The sequence below is a fragment of the Trichoplusia ni genome (assembly GCF_003590095.1).
Source record: "Trichoplusia ni isolate ovarian cell line Hi5 chromosome 22 unlocalized genomic scaffold, tn1 tig00004184_group21, whole genome shotgun sequence".
Taxonomy (NCBI): domain Eukaryota; kingdom Metazoa; phylum Arthropoda; class Insecta; order Lepidoptera; family Noctuidae; genus Trichoplusia; species Trichoplusia ni.
Genome location: NW_020799864.1, coordinates 25155 through 42763, shown reverse-complemented (window position 1 = coordinate 42763; position 17609 = coordinate 25155). Strand labels below are relative to the sequence as shown.

The window sequence follows — 17609 nt, the reverse complement described above, 5'->3', positions numbered from 1 at the left end:
ACATGATCAATTTAGTATTGTTTACACAAGTTTGCTCATTAGGGTTGAGGAGGTCAGCCAGTCAGTCGCTGAATATAAAACACTGTTGATGCATCCGATTAGACTGAAATCCGTTCCCAACATAGTTGGGAAAAAGCTAGGCTGATAAGGGGGCGTCGGATATATTTTCATTGCAAACGTCGTAGTGTTTTACGCAAAAACTTAAATATTTGTTAAAAATTCTAGATTCACTTCAACTAATTCTCTTAATATATTTAGAAAAACATTACTTACCATGCGCTCACGACGATCAAACGGATCGAATGCAGTTTTTCGACGTATTTAAGAGTTCCATCTTCATTAATTCTAAATTGATTGCTCACCAATGAGTATTCTAGTTTCATGAAGAGATTTGTTGAAAGAAAAAAGCAGAGTTCATTTGCAAATGCGTTTATTCCGGATACACGTCTCTCAAGCTTGATTTCATATTTTTTTGTTAGTCTCACAATATGTTTTATGTTCTGCGACTGGTACGTTGATGTACGTATCTATTAGCATTAATATTTCAGTCATTTTACGTTCAAAAGTACGGGTTAATTGTCTTTGATCTTTTACCAAACATCTCTCAACCTGTCTATCTATCATCATGGTGATCTATCCTCAACGTATCCAATAATCCTACTTTATTTTTACATAAACAGTAGGTCGACCAAAAAACAAATTGTCAAAAGTGTGTATTTCAACTAAAGGAAATAATAAGCAAAAGCAATTAACAAACGATGGAACCAAAATGTGATCAATTATCTCACCATAAAATAGTAGATAAATCAAAGTTTAAAACCTCTCAAGCTAAGAGGTAACCAAATTAACAGACAAACATCTGTTACAAAAATAATTTATATAACTATTTACCTTACAACAGACGTGATGTCAGCCCACAAGGGCTCGTACTTGGCATTGAACAAATCCGTCAAGACTGGACCAGCTGTCGCGTTTATTTTCTCCAACAAAACAAATTCAAAACCTCACAACATTTTACTTCTCATATAATGTCAAATTTGTATGTAAACAAGCGGTTTATTAACACAAAGTGTTGTAAACATTGTTTGTAAATCATAAACGCCTGCTTAATGAACCCAGACCCGTTCCTAATGTTATTGTTGATGCCAGAAATCTTGGTACATTATGCACGCTCCACGCATCGAGTCCCAAGGTTCTGTAAATCATAAATTGTCCGGAATATTAGCTGCAGTTGTGAGTGCTGACAGCTCTAATTATACATCGTGGTTGAATTTATTGAGTTTTAAGTCTTCATGTATCGCTGTAAAAGTTCCTTATCATAAAATTCTTTATCTTCCCTCTTAGGACAGAAGTCACATATGTAAAATCTTCTGTCACATCTCTCTTATAACCTTTATTTAAAATCTAACATACTCTGAGCCCTACGCTTACTAGTTGTGTAAATAAAACGTTTTTTACTATTTGCGATTTGTTTGCGTCGTTTAATTACGTTATCGATATAAAACTACATTCTTTAACGACCTCGTTTCCGATAGTCTACGAACCCGTAAAATGTAAAACTTGGAACGTAATTTCAGTTTTTATTCTTACCTACTTCCTGCACTTTAAATTCTTCTTCTTCTTCTTATTCTTATTGTCTATAATCAGCATAATCCCTTGTTTGACGTAATGTGAGGTGTCTGAAGGCTTTCCGCATCGAGAAAAATGACTTATTTTTGCTATTTCATTGTTAATGGAACTTGAACGTATATTCTGTTTGAGAGTCTACTTAAGTTGAGTCAAGTATTGATTTACAAGACGATGTTCGTCTTCTACATCTGTACCAGACTCATAATGTATGCAGTTTTATGTTTTATAGCTATTTTATGATTACCATTTGTTTTCCATGACAGTCACCGACGGATACGCCCGTACCAACGGCGCAACCAGCCCAGCATCTTCGAGGCCGACTGTTGACTCGCTGCTCGACCAGCTCAGCGCCGACCTGCCCAATGGGTAAGTAACACACACCTTGAATAGCATTTTTATACTATTCTTCGTTCTTTTCCTATCTGTCACTTGCTGCTAAACTTTTTGTCCTATCTACCATTTGTACGATCATTTTTATATTGAGTTTCATCACGTTTAGGAAAATATATTGTGTTGCCAACAAGTGACTCTCAAAGAGATCTTTTTATAGTTCTAATACTATTAAAAAGAAGACATTTGAATATATCAAATAGATGTTATGTAAAAAACTTTACCGAAACCAGAAATTATTTCGTCCAGAAATATACTTTGTAACGCAGCCAAATTACAGCAACATTTTAATTATAAATGCCAATAAAATGAAAACCCGTATCGTATAAACCCGTGTTAAAATAATGGCGTTTTCATGTCTTTGATGTGTTAAACGAGAACATTTTCTCGAAATAATGGGTATAGTCATAAACGCTTTTATACTCCAACTGTTCGAAAACATTATTAGGAATCTTTGTAGCAAATCATAGAAATGATACGCTGTAGTTTTTAGAAATTGAGAACTATGGCATCTAGATTTTTGGGAAAATTCTTAAAGATAAAGTTGTTTTCGTAGTTGTAAATATCTCTATTTATCTGGTGTGTTATATGTACCAAACATTTTATAATTCTGCTTATACAACTAGACGCATAAAGAGTTCTGACAGTGCCATTATTTTTAACATTTAATAAATAAAAATTGGTCGACAATTTATTTTATGTTGTGTTTTATATATCATAAAGATCATTAACATTTCACCTATGTTTAACAATGACGCTTCGGTGTTGATATAATGGTCTTAAAATTGACTGGCTGACTGCCCAAAATTGTTTTGTCCAAAAAGAAATTAGCTATCCTCGTTTACAAGTCTGAGACGAATTTCTTTGTCGTAATAGTCTGCCAAGTTTGTTATTTATAAAGGAAACCTTTAGACCTTTCTATTCCAGTTTACCCGTGACCATGATGCCTTTGTAGAATCCGAAACGTAGGGTATTGAAATCGGTAAATGAAATGCAGATCGATGTCTTAGAAGTTATGATTGCTCCAATTACCACCGTTTAAACCTATCACGTTGTAATTGCAGCATCTCTCTTCTGCCCACTGCTACAAGTCTCTTTTACCTTGGGGTTGGTAGCTAATCTCCTGTGATGTGCATTGCATTACATGCTGGTTCAGCCACTTTATAAAAAAAAGTACATATAACTATTCACTCGCAAAAAATTCCAGGTGTAATTTCCAAAAAATATTTATATAATTTTAAAAGTTGCTAAACGATTGCTTTACACATCTAAATTGTGACACAAATGCTTACATACATTTACAAATAATCCTTTACGACAATACAACTCATATCACGTGCTAGAAATAATAAACAAGTACTTTAGCATTAAATGAAATAGACAGTATTTTATTAGTATGTCTGCTGACGTCACAAATGCGAAAATGTGTTTTTGTTGCATACTTCGTAAACAGCTGTACCCATTTCAATCAAATTTAAAGTGTATACAAAATGCAATAGATTCGCTTTAAAAATAAAGATTTTTTAGCTTTCCAACGCATTTCTAGCTCTTATTTAATGCATATTTTCTTTCTCGACATATTTTCTTGCTGCAAGCTTTTAATCTAATAGTTTATCTCACCCATTTAATGAGATATGACATTTGATAGCACTGCCAATTCTTCTGTGAAATAATTACGTGCCGACGTCTAAAAATAATTTGGCATATCGACTTGATATATATGTTTTTAGTTTGCAAAATGACAAGTTTATCGTTCGAATTGTAATTCTATCACTCTGGTATTATTTATCGCTATTCTAATAATGCTATGGAGCAGTGCTACGCATGAATTATTTCATGTAATTTTGGCAGTGATATGCACTGTTAAATTATGATTCTTGATTTAATTTTCGTTAAACGTTTGTCTTGAAATTGTTTTCAAAGTAACAATAGTTACAAGTAATATCTAGAGTGTGAATGTATTTTTTTTTCAATATTCCTCGGTACTCGGAATCGTCCCCAGAAGAAGACTGTCATAGTTTTCAAATAAGTCCATGAGATACCTACTTTTTACGTTTTCGCAGTAGACTCGTATTTCAATACCCAGCAGTTATTTTATTTTTGTGTACAGAACCAAAAAGATCCCGTCAAACTTGATAACCGATCTGCCGTGGGCCGTAGACTGGGCCGTGTGAAAACTGTTTCCTATTTTTGTATCGTGCGCACAAATAGCACGGTATGACGTCACGGTAGTGTTTTGTTATTATAATCGCCCCTTCAGTGTGGCCACGCTTTATGATTCCCATGGACAATCCAATACTCAGTACAGTATAACTTACCAAACAGAATCACGTTGCAGGGATAACTGAGTTGAGCTGATCTGGTAGGAAGCCTCACTCAATTTTAAAACTTAGTACTTAGTAGCTGCATTTAGTTATACTGGAAGTAGACCCCAACAGTTAGAAAACGGCTAGGCAGATGATGAGTTACGTTAGTTCACAGCATCTACCACTGCATTAATAAGGAAGACTTGTTTAGTTTGCGCGTAATCGCTGTAAAGATTGATTTACATGGATATTTTTGTTAATTTAATATATAAACAACTTAACGTACTCTCTGAACCACGCTAGCTCATTACCTTACACATACATCCTTACCATACCTCCGTTCAAAACATTCAGTTGGTAATAAAATTAACACCTGAAATCAGTTTATAACTGTACTCAGTTTTTATTTAATTAAAGATTTTAAAATTAACGCTTCCAATGGAATGCCGTTAATGTGAGCATTCAGTATATTTAACTTTCAGTCACCCTCGAGGATTAAATAGAATTATTTATTTGTTCGTGTGCAATGATCTTAAAATACTGATACAAATGGACTACAAACTAATTTTATATTTGTATCGAAATGTGTGCGACAACTTTGTACTGACTCATCAGTTAAGACCTTAGCTGATCGTTCTCACTCTATCTCGCTTACTTTTGTTAAAAAAAAAGATGAATGAGCAAGACGACATGAATTTTCATCGTTCACATTTCAAATTAAGAATGTTGCTATTGTGTAAGCGAGATGCGGCTATATGCCGTGTGGTGCATTGTCTCAGTCCTACAACTTGTGTCTTTGAGAGGTTATGATAGTGCCCCTATTTGGTTACAGTTCTAGTACGTTTTCAAAGACTTAGTTGTCTAATGATGCGGATCAAGCGTCAGTAGGCGTGGTGAATAAACTTTAAACATCTCTTGAAAATAATGCTGGACATCGAATCTCAGAAATGCAAGTTATTTGTGTAAAATAATTATAAAGAGGAGATACACCTTGTTGATAAATACATTAACTTACTTTTCAGTTTCCATTGAAATAAAAATTTTGACGATTCATATGAATTGAAAGTCCTCTTTTTTTCATGGTCGAAGCTTCGTCTATGTCAAAACATAAATATTTCGATCGAAATTTTAGAAAAGTGGTTTGAATTACAAAATTTACAATCAAGGTCAAAATTGTTCTAAAACAAACTTCAGCTGGATATCCGAAATAACCTAGCAATAGATCTAACTCGCATCCTTGAGTATGTAGGTATGTAAGCAATGTCCGGATATCAGTCACCGGTCAAGATGTCCCTGTGCGTCACTACGATGTAGATGTTAAAACTACATTAAGTTTATTTAAACTATGTAAAATTATGTACCCAAGTGAAGTTTCATTTCAAAAATAATGATGAATGTTAACAAGACGCCTTAATTAAGGTAGCTGAAAACAAATTAAAAAAGTCCTTCCTAGTAGCTTCTGAACTTCAAAATAATGGGCAGGATCCAGATCCGATCACCTGTTGCCACATCCTAACTGCTCTTGCTAACGAAAAGAAACAGGCTGTTAAAATAAGGCCAAATTTTTTATTCATAAAATATTAAAGTAGTTTTTTCGCAAACGAAACCAGGATCATTCCAAAGTATTGCGAAAATCATTTCTCTTCCCATTCCCACGATGATAGGCTCAAATGTCTCGTGAAAAGATTTACACGAAACAAATGCTTGTAAAGTGAAACTTACATAACTCAATCAACACATCGAAATTAGAATGTTTTTGTTTTTATATTTTACGTAAAAAGTTTTCATTCCATCATGTCTGCAGAGGATTTATGTGTAATTTATTACGAATGCATAAGAACTGTACTTATATCACTAGCTGTATACCTATTTTTACGTATTTGAAAAAATTTGCTCTCTACTGAGCTAGAATTCTACTTATACATGAAAACCTCCTTCGCTTCGCTTCGCGAATTTCGCTTCTCGCTTCTCCTATTTCAAATCAATCATTTTCCTCTGTAATAGTGGTCTACGTCCGCTCCAACGCCCAAATTCAGGTCTAGGCCAAAACCAAAAGGATGCACCGAATATAACTATTTTAAAATCTATAAAAGTATAATTTTATACCGAACGATATCCGTTCGAATTTCAATTTTATTATCACTCGCATCTTTTGATTCGAAAACAACACTTTGTTTTTTTAATCTAATATTTCTTGGGCGTGTTTTGGCAGTCGGTATACATCCGATGGACAGAAATATTTTTATACATCGCTCGGTTAAAAAGATTTTCTAATAAATATCATAATATACAGTAGACAGGTTGACAGTAAGATGGAATGACGTCAGATTATCTAGTGTTATGATTTGATCCAGACGTAGGGAGAGAATCGATTCAATAACTCATTCGATTGTAAGGTAATTGAACTCTAAATGGGAATTGATTATGATATATAGGTGTAGATTAAATGGCTTTGTCGGCGGTATTGGAAATTTTGATAGTTTAAAAACTATTATGAGTCTGATATTCGGCAAATCAACAATATAGCAATTTGAAATACTATTTATTGCGATTTTCCTGGAAGTATTGAGAATGAATGCAAGTCAAGGTTATGTTGTTTTCGAAGATTGTAAAATAACAATGTTATCGATATTATACTTTAAGTTCGATAAGATTTTTTGGTTCCATCCACCACCTGCAATAAATGTAAATTAATTGTAGGGTCACCGAATACCAGAAGTTAATTTGATGGAGCGTTTAAGAGATAAGTAAATACTTAGAAACGATTTTTGAATGTCGAGGTTTGACCAGAAGATGAACTATTCTATTGATACCGACGGCGATGATTGACAGTTAGAAGAAGAGAAATTGCGTTACCCTTAAGATTAGGAACTAGGCAGACATGAATGAAAACCACCGTCGTCGGACAAAACCAAAGCAATGCATCCCGTAACTTTGGCCTATTCAGTAGAAAGGGGGTTGTAACGAAAATAGATATATTAGAGACATATAGATGTAACGATATGAAGGATTGTAACGCATTGCCATACACCAACACAAAAACGCGGATGACGGAGCACGGCGGTTCAGGTTCTCCGAGGGCGTGGGTGTCCACGAGGATCCCCCGCTTTACCAAAAAAAAAAAGTAGATAGAGAATATGGAGTTTCTAGTTCCACCTCAGGTCCTAGACGTATATTAGCTCTCCAACCCGAAAATGAAGGATGTTTTAGAATTAAAATAACCTTCACTGTGTAATCAACATGAAACACATAAATCAAATTCCCTCGAAATCGCAACAAAGGTTGACAATGTAAAATAATTGTTTTTGGCATGGTTTGGCGGCCCGGCGCGCTTCCGCTCGCTAATTAGTATTTATGTAGTAACGGGCAGTAATCGCACCTGCCACGGAGCTTCTACCTAATGTATGTGTACCATTATTTACTATAACACATCAGAACACAGAGGCGGCCTTAGATATGGAAAAGAAAGGCCATTTGGTGGTGTTTTGAGTATAATGTAAAAGATAATTTATATCTTCAAAACATCCAAATATCCATCCCCATATTTATTTTTAGTAAAACTCGGTATTAGATTACTTAGTACCTGGAAGGAAGGAATGCAAGTTTCATGTTGTCACTCAACTAACACTTAACGTCGCGTCGGCTTAACATATGACGTTTAGTAAATTATCTAAAAACAAAAATATACTTAAAGGAATAAAACGCATTCTGGCTACCGAAGAGTAGAGTACAAAAAGCAGTCTAGGTTTTAAATAGGTCATCTATTTATTGCTTTTAGTAAACAATACTGCTCCCAATGAGCAGTTATGAAAAGCATTTTCCTTTGGAGTCACTTGAATTACTGTATGAGGATGCTCTACTTATGGAATATGAAAAATCTTCTCCCTCTCAAATCTTTTCTTCTTTCTCCCTGCTTAAAGCGATCAATTCCATTGTTTCATTAAACCTAATTTGTGTTTGATCTCCAAATGCTCACGCCTTTAAAATCTAACGATTTTAATTAAGACTGTGTGCTTACTCCCCCCTCATTCAGTCTAATTTTAGCTTGAAATGTTTTATTTACTTGATACAGTTATGAACTGACAATCTAAAAGCTAGCCATTATTCCAGCTCTATTGCACTCTCAGGCAATTTAGTGAGAATTGTTATCGTCGTCAAGTTCTGTGTATTGTAAACAACACCTCTGATTGAAATGATTTCTCTTTGAAGTCAATCAAGAAGTATATTGGGACTAAATTACATTAAGCGTGTGTTTTGAATACCACTTTTCTTACATTTGCCTTCCGTTCTTGGAGTCATAGTGTGATATTTTCAAGTGGAAAAGTAAAGGTTCACAGCACTTATTTTTTTCCTGTCTCTCGGTTTTATTCTTCCTACAACCTTTTGATTTTGCTTGACGTTTTATCCACTTGCTACATGCCCAAATTACCCTTTAAATCATCCCGAATATACGGTCGCAAAAATATGTAAAATGTTCATACTATGACGAGAGACCTAATTAAATCTTACATGAGTTCTAATCAAGTCTGTCCCTGCACATGCCATAGTAACTAATGCGTACACGACATTGATTCATTAGTGAATAAATAATAGTTTCGGAAGGACAATCAGCTATTTAGGGAATTAAGACGCACTATATACTCGCGCCAACATCTAATAGTTTCTATCCACTGGAGTAATTTATAACTGTTTGCTGTCTACATTATGTATGAATCGGCGAGATGACCCATTTTGCAGAAATGATTATATGCTAAACAGTGATGTTAAAGAGTTTAATAAATTCTGCAGTTACTGTTGTAATGAATTCTTTATTGATGCTTTACTTTAGACTGATCTGAAATTATCACTTTTTTAATTTTTTTTTCCTATCCCCTTTTTTATCTAATTGTACTGATGATACTGGTGCATAAAGTTAGTAGTAGCAACTGGTAGGTTTGAGACCCTGCTAAAATCATAAAAGAAAGTTACTATAAAAATATTTAAGCCACTTTATAAACCACGAAAACCTTTTTACAGTACATCACAGTATCAAACTAGTCTCCTTACATTAAAAACCTAACCTTCATCTTGTATCACCAGTCGCTCCTCAACATCGCCGGTACCTCCTTCCACCGGGGGCACCCTTCCTCGGCCGGGCACCAAGCAGGTCACAGTCACGGTGCAGGAGACCGTGGTGGAGCCAGCGCAGTCGCAGCAGCAGCCGGCACCGACCGCTCCGGCCGTGCGTCATCATCACCACGCCTCTAACGCCACGAAAGAGTTGGATGATCTGATGGCGTCGCTGTCTGATTTCAAAGTAAGTGGATATATACATGAAGATGCAACTGCTAGACTTATACCCTGAAACACCTATGCTTAACAATCCAACAGTAATAAAACCAGTACTGTGAAGTTCAGCTTCGAACAACACGAAACCAGCCATTTAACTAAGTACCTAATTAGGGAAGGTTTATGCATTGGTCACCCCGCAATCTTACTGCGGGTTGGTGATTTCAGATAGATTAATTTATTTTCAACACAAGTTGGGTTTACAAACTTTAACTAAGACCGAAATCGCAAAAATGATTATTTTCTATTGGAAAGATTTAAGATTTAAGATCCTACAACTAGTGCATCTGTTCGTATCCTATACAATCCTAGATTAGTTCCTAAACATAGAACTATCCAGGGACCAGCCAAAACTAACAACAATAAAGGTTTAGACTTTGTTTTTGGCAAACGAGGGAGTTTGCGCTGATTGCTAAGGAGGAATCGTTTCCGTACATCGCAAGCAATTGTACAATGAACTCTATTCATAACTAATAACAGCTTTGAGTGTCACTAAAATTTATGTCACATTATAATAGTAATGATACTTAACAGAATAGTGGGCTGACTTAATCAATATAAACAGTAGACCCCGTTTTGCATTCGCAGTAGGAACGTAGTTGCGAAGTCTTTTAAGGAAGAATTTTAAATTCTTGGTTATTCAGAAACTTTGAAAGACAACTAAAGTCGTAGTCAAAGGGGAACATGTTTCAGTAGATACGATATTATATCATGGAATGATACTGCAATTGTGTGTTATACTTATTTGTTTTCTTTAAGTAATGTAACTGAAAAAGACTACTCAAGTTTTTCATCAATGTCTCTTTACTGATGTATCGTGAAACAAATGGCAATAACAATTTGTACACAAATTACTGCAGTGCAATACAAGGTTATTTGTGAAATAAAGGATAGTTGATGACCACAGAAGCTGCCAAAAAGATACCGGAGCTGGTGGCGTCGCAAACGCCGCCTCTAATACCATTGTTTATGTCTCCCGCTGTTATCACAGTATTTTTCATTCATGAACTCGTATTTACTGAATAAACTGAGAATTTATAATGAAGTGGATCGTTTTGGTCCAGTTTACGATCCGATCTGTAGTAATGTACAAGTAATAGTGAGTCATCGCCACCCTAAGGTCTAATATCGGTCGGCATCTGTCACGGCCACCTCGGCACACTGCACTACAGTCTCCTCTTTTCCGTTTATTATAATATTTACTAGTCGCCTTTCTTGGTCCATGGCTATTTCCAGCCGCGCTAGAAGCCGTCCCTCCAGCCGTCGGCTCGTCCCGCTCGCACCCGCACCAAACCCGATGTCTAAAGATAGTTCGCAGCGTTACATCACAACCGTGGAGGGGACGCGAGCTTATAATATTAGAGTACATAGACAAACATTTCACTCGGACCGCATTCGCTCCAATCAACCACCAACGGGTGGGTTTCCTTCTCAACGCTGGGATTGCGAACAATTTTCGATCTTTTATTTGAACTTAAGATTACACCAATATTTTATGTTTAAATAAAAGTGAACCCATCCCTCTCAACGGCATTAATCCAGCGTTCATATTTTGCTATCAAAACCAATTTTGATTCTGATAGCAATCTAGGAACACTACTTGATTAATATTTTTGTTATATATCAGGTAAGCGGCACAGGAGCTGACGGCGGAACCCACGTATATCGCGAGAAGCGTGCGTGGCAAGAACACTACCGCAGCAACCCGCGGCAACCAGAGTCCGCCTCTCTTGAGCATATGCTCGGATCTCTCCGGGCAGACATGAGCCGCCAAGGAGTACAGACCCCCCAAAAGGGATGCTGCAACGCTTGCGAGAAGCCCATCGTCGGACAGGTGGATATCCAAACATCCCACAAGCAGAATTTAAAGAAACCCGTCCAAATCAAGAACCATTCAGTGAAATACGAATCTTCTTACAAAAGTGTTATGTGATTTTACTAAGTAGTGTCTGACGAACTGTTCTGTGATCCAGGTCATCACCGCGTTGGGTCGCACGTGGCACCCTGAGCACTTCACCTGCGCTCACTGCAACCAGGAGCTCGGCACCAGGAATTTCTTCGAGCGCGACGGCAGGCCCTACTGCGAGCCTGACTACCACAACCTGTTCTCGCCCAGATGCGCTTACTGCAACGGACCTATCCTCGACGTTAGTTTCAGAAACTTCACTGCGCTAAATTGTGCCCTAAACTCATGGTGCTAAGGTGTTCTTTTCGTTTCAGAAATGCGTAACGGCTCTGGAAAAGACCTGGCACACGGAGCACTTCTTCTGTGCTCAGTGCGGCCAGCAGTTCGGTGAGGATGGTTTCCACGAAAGGGATGGCAAGCCTTACTGTCGCAATGACTACTTCGACATGTTCGCGCCAAAATGCGGCGGCTGCAGTAAGCCTATCATGGAGAACTACATCTCAGCACTCAACACACAATGGCATCCAGATTGCTTCGTCTGCAAGGTCAGTATCACCATCATTACAACAGGTATCTTTTCAGCTGGCTGTAAAACAGGTAAACTGGTAAAGTATTCAAAAGTACGATACTGAAAAAATGAACGTGCCAATATTCAGAAGAGTAAGTTTCTAATATAACATTTACGTCACACAGGACTGCGAAAAAGCCGTCAAAGGCAAATCATTCTATGCCATGGAAGGAAAGCCGGTTTGCCCAAAATGCGTCGGAGTCGATGAGGATGAATAAAGGATGACTATGCCACCACCTCTCTATATGAATGCCCTCCCCCAAATTTCTTTTACAGCTATGCTCGTCGTTGACACCAAAGGGAATGATCCAACAATACACAAACACAGATGTTATTTACACACACACACAAACTAATGAAACAACAACACTAGTCTAGTACATTATAGGGAAATTATTTATGTAATATATTTTTATAATATTATTGTAATGCTAAGATTTATAATAAAGAGAACAAAAATAAAAAAAAAATGAAAAAAAAATAACAAAAACAAATGAAAATCAAAACATAAGTTAATGAGATTGCGTATGTGCCCAGTGATAGGCATTCAAGGTCACGTGCGTACACGCACGACAATGACCTTTTATCGGATCTCATTGTTGTTGCACGGGGAAGGCCGTCGGGGAAAAATGCAACGACACAGGACTGCGGCAGGTCAAGTGCCGAGTATATTGAGTGTAGGGTTTCCCGCGCAGTCGACTCCCGAAACTATCTATTAATAGCCGATTATGACGTCATTGGCCGCGTCTGCAGCCACACCGGCTGCTTGTAATCAGCGCGGTTTGTTTATGGGCCATTGGAATTGACTATTTTTAAATCAGTACTCTCTATTAATACGTAGTTGTTACGCGGACAAATAAACGTAGAATTTAAGGTAATCACTCCGAGTTAAATGCTTGTTATTACTGGGCTCAGTTTAACTACTGTAGTTGCGAAATGAGACGAGGAGCTTGCCAGGCCTATTGCGCAATTCAAACAAAATGTTTAGAAATGTTTCCACTACGCACTGTTTATTCGCCAACGCTGTTTAATAGTTTTCAACTGGACGAACCTTTGCTACTCATTCGTACTTCACTAATTAGGTAATGTGTATTTGTAAAATAATGTAAGAAAGACTGATTCACTTGTTATGTAACTGCTAGAATTAAAAAGCATTGTAAATAAAATGTCTACAAAAAATGCTATGTAGCCATTTGACAACATAATTTTTCACGTCATTACACTATGAGATATAAATCGTATGTTTTTTTACCCTGATAATGTGACATTCTCGTGGATTACCGCCAAAAACTTGTCCAGAACATGAAAATAATTCTGGTGACGTAATTTTTCTTCCTACATGTAAAGTAAACTACACTTTTTTACGTCAACGCTTAAAATCGATTTTGTAGACGTGACTGCTGATTCAATATATATTTTAAAGCATAACCTGACTCATGTTTTTTATTCATAATATCTTCTTATTAATAAACTATTCGAAGTCAATGGTTTGGTATATAATAGTGAACTATTCGAACTCAATACGTTTCATATTAAGGGTTAGGCCACTTTCTTTCGATGTTCTGAAAATGCCTGGGGATACATCGCAATCCTACTTATGTTTTTGATGATTTTCGATAACAACGTGACTGATTTATTTAACATTATACCAAAATTTAAAACTCATACTCAGACAGAACACACAACAATTATAAAACACAGAAACACTACACCTCATCATAAAACCATAAATTATTGATCTCACAGACTGGTGACGAACAGACACATTCCCTCAGTAATAGGGCTCCGTCTTAACCCTTCGGGTACGAAATCTAAAAGAATATGTACATAGTGTGACTTGATATTGATTCGATAAACTAAGAATATGTACTTTGTGTACGACTAAGCGTATATTTCTCTTTTATATGCAAGATGAAAAACATAGATTCGGTGTTTATTATTTTTAACTTCGTTTTTCATACGTTTTTATCTCTACTACCAAAACTTCCAAAAGACAATGAACATGAATTGCGAGATATTATCAGATACGGACTCTGAACAGATATATTTTACATGTGACATCACATCACTGATCTGTATCTCGATTACTTTAATAACTTCCCGGATCTAAATAATAGTGTCATCGTACCAAAAACATTTTTGGCATTTCGACTAATATTATACATGTACCTAGAGGTATTTCAACTCATTACCTACGGCTTTTGGACCTCCTTATTCATTAAGACTGTAATACTTTACAAGTACATACATACATTTAACAAGTAATAAACAATAACTCAATTCTCTTTCCAGGAATGCCGCGAGCCCTTCCACGGCGGTTCGTTCTTCGAGCACGAGGGCCAGCCGTACTGCGAGACTCACTACCACGGCAAGCGCGGCTCGCTGTGCGCCGGCTGCCACAAGCCCATCGCCGGCCGCTGCATCACCGCCATGTTCCGCAAGTTCCACCCCGAGCACTTCGTCTGCGCCTTCTGCCTCAGACAACTCAATAAAGGAACCTTCAAAGAACAGAACGACAAACCTTACTGCCACACGTGCTTCGATAAGCTGTTCGGTTAAACATTGCTTGTGACGTCACAGCCCAGTATCGATTTTCTTGAGATATGTTCCGCTTATTTTAAATGCGCTGTGGTAAGTTGTTGAAATCGACTTATGAATGCAGTATTTTTATTGTAAAGTGAATTATAAAATTATAAGGCAAAGGTTCTAATTAAAATAGTTTCGACTGGAAGTCGTGCGAGTGCCATACGTCGATAAAACAAATGTATGATATTATAAAACTGCTTACGTCACATTAAGAATTAAATATTTATTTTCGTAAACTATTAAAGTATGTCAATAAATCGAGAATTCTGGAAGAAATAAGAATAAATGAGATTATTTCTAGGTCATACGGATTACCTGTGCGTGTAATATATCGCTTTATCGTACAGATACAACTCCAATTGAATAAATAAGTACTCTGTCAAGATAAAATTGGTATGCATATTTTTCGTTCCAAAATTAAAATGAACAATATTTATACTCATTGATTTCAACCTGCCGGTATTCACAAGAAGTTTCTTCTTGTTACTGAAGCTATAGTTACGTAATTGGTGTAAATCCAATTAATTTTGACATAATCAAAACCATCAATAATGATGGGACACAAATTATAATTTATTAGAATTAGTGACTGCTCTTAGTACTGAGTTTATTTATATCAATTAACTGTAAACAATATATCTGTGACACATATAGGTATGTATCTAATTAGCTTTAAGTTTAATTTTCTCTTAACATATTAGTAATCATTAAACATTTCACTATCACAGTTAAAAAGTGCTTAGATAATAAGTCACGTTAAAACATCGACGGTGTAAATAATATAAATTAATTATAAAAATTATACATACATAGTATTTTCATTATTAAAATTACGTCCTTCATGCAAAATTATATATTAAAACGATCGTACAAAATTAACACAGCCATATGTGTGTATTTAAAAATTGACAGTGAGATTTAAATGTTTTGGAACAAAATTATTAAAGTATACAGAAATAAAACCGTCGGTTTCTCGAACGCTGGTAAGCAAAAAAATAATTAATCTGATAATATGGACTACGATTGGTGATTAGAAATTAGGTTAACCAAACACAATCCTGACGGTCTAAACCACGTCTCAAAGTGATATTATGATGATTATAGAAGCGGACCAACGCAAGACACAGCGTAAAGCGACATCTATCATTCACCTTCGCAACAATATTTCATTTGAGACGTGGCAATAGACCTGAAAATCTAAATCAGAGTTCGAGAAACCGGTGGTAAAGCTCACGTTAGATTCTAGATGATACTAGCTAATTAATATTGATGTAATGTAACTAGTGCATGTGATTTAACTAATTAAGAATAGTGTTTATACTAAAAATCGTTCTAAGATTAGATAGGATACAAATTTTGAAGATGTTATTGCAAATACCGCTATTACGGTCTAAAATGTCGCAGACATTATTTAGTAGCTAAGTATTTAGAGAAATAACGGATATTGTTTTTCGATCGATTGCTTGTAGTTGCATAAAAAAGAATTCTTGTCCTTGAAATGCATATTAAAGATCACATTATTAAAAAATAGATGTCGTTCATTAAATTTCGAAACAATAGTGCTTTATCAAGCCCATGTATAACAATCCGGTTTAGATAAAAATAGGAATGATTGTCAGCCATTTTGTTGTCATTTTTTGTAATTCTACAATTCTACATGCTGAGGTATCAACATAGACGTTATTTAAAAGAATTCTTATTTGAACCACAATACACATGCATTTTATATACGTTAGCTTCCAGTAATAATAATCGATTTGACTCAATTATATTGATAAGTTCTGTATCTTCCATTAGCGTTACGCTGTACAGTTATTTGCTATGTTGTTATTATATTTTTATTACTCCATTTTGCGTTATTGCTTGAAGTTCGTTAGAAAGTGCCAAACTTATCGGGCAAGCTTATGGCCGACGTTCACGGGCCAACACGTCTTGAATAAAATATTATTATGATTACAAGGAACTCATTTACACCACAAAATTTGGTTTCTATCAATATTTTTAATGGTGTCATGTTCAAAATTATTTGTAGTTTATCATACAATCAAATATGCACTAATAAATTTCATTTTTTAGGTGATGTAGGATCATAGGTATGTGCGAGTTTAACTTACATTTGTGTTGGATCATGCTCGTCGGCATTAACTTTATCGCTTTGGCTTGATAACACTGGTAACGACTGTGGGTTACATTAACCGCGACACGTTTAGTTAGTGAACTACTCTATGTAATCTATGAGACACGATTTTATTGAATCTGTAATATTTTAACAAATATATTTAATGTTTTTTTTAGTTATGGAGTTTCATTTATTATCAACCAACAATGAGCATGAAGATTATAATTTAGTCACATCAATTTAATTATTTCCATTTACTTCTTTGCTTTTCAATAACAAGTAAATAATGACAAAATATTTTTCTACAATTATTTCAAACAGTAAAAGAAAATAGCATTTAAAAACATATTTCTTGAAAGCGATCAGAAATGTAAGGAAATGTAGAATATTCTAATTTCTAAATTATGGGAAAGAAGGGCTGTTGAAGTAATAAATGACAAAATGATAGACTTCGTTGTTCGGTTTCTAAGAATACCGTACTATTTTTCTGAAAATCGATACATAATAAGTGATAAGTACCTAGCTGCCTTTGTCGACCTACTAACCTGAGAACGACAGGTGCGACTGCATTATATATTTATAAATGTTCTCTTTATCGATTTTAATCCGTCCTTCAGACAGTAGTACTGCATGATATGCCCATCGTTATAAAGTATTGAACGATAAAACCTTTTTCGGTTTTTGTACCCAAATGGCCAAAGGATACAAATGGAATCTTATTAGACCGTATCTCATTAGTAGTAATAGCTAGATACTTGAAATTTTCTGTGGCCGGTC

General features: G+C 35.7%; 1 protein-coding gene across 2 annotated transcripts; it reads left to right on the top strand.

Annotated features, from left to right (window-relative positions):
- Positions 1 to 1892: 1892 nt before the first annotated feature.
- On the top strand, positions 1893 to 17007 carry LOC113506681 (paxillin; the record flags this gene model as incomplete). 2 transcript variants are annotated; one of them, XM_026889514.1, is given in 7 exon segments in its annotated part: positions 1893 to 1995; positions 9405 to 9621; positions 11281 to 11487; positions 11627 to 11800; positions 11874 to 12104; positions 12253 to 12341; positions 14404 to 17007. In XM_026889514.1, coding segments are annotated over 7 exon segments (1304 nt in total), but the record flags the coding sequence as incomplete, so codon positions are not given.
- Between the last annotated feature and the right edge of the window lie 602 nt (positions 17008 to 17609).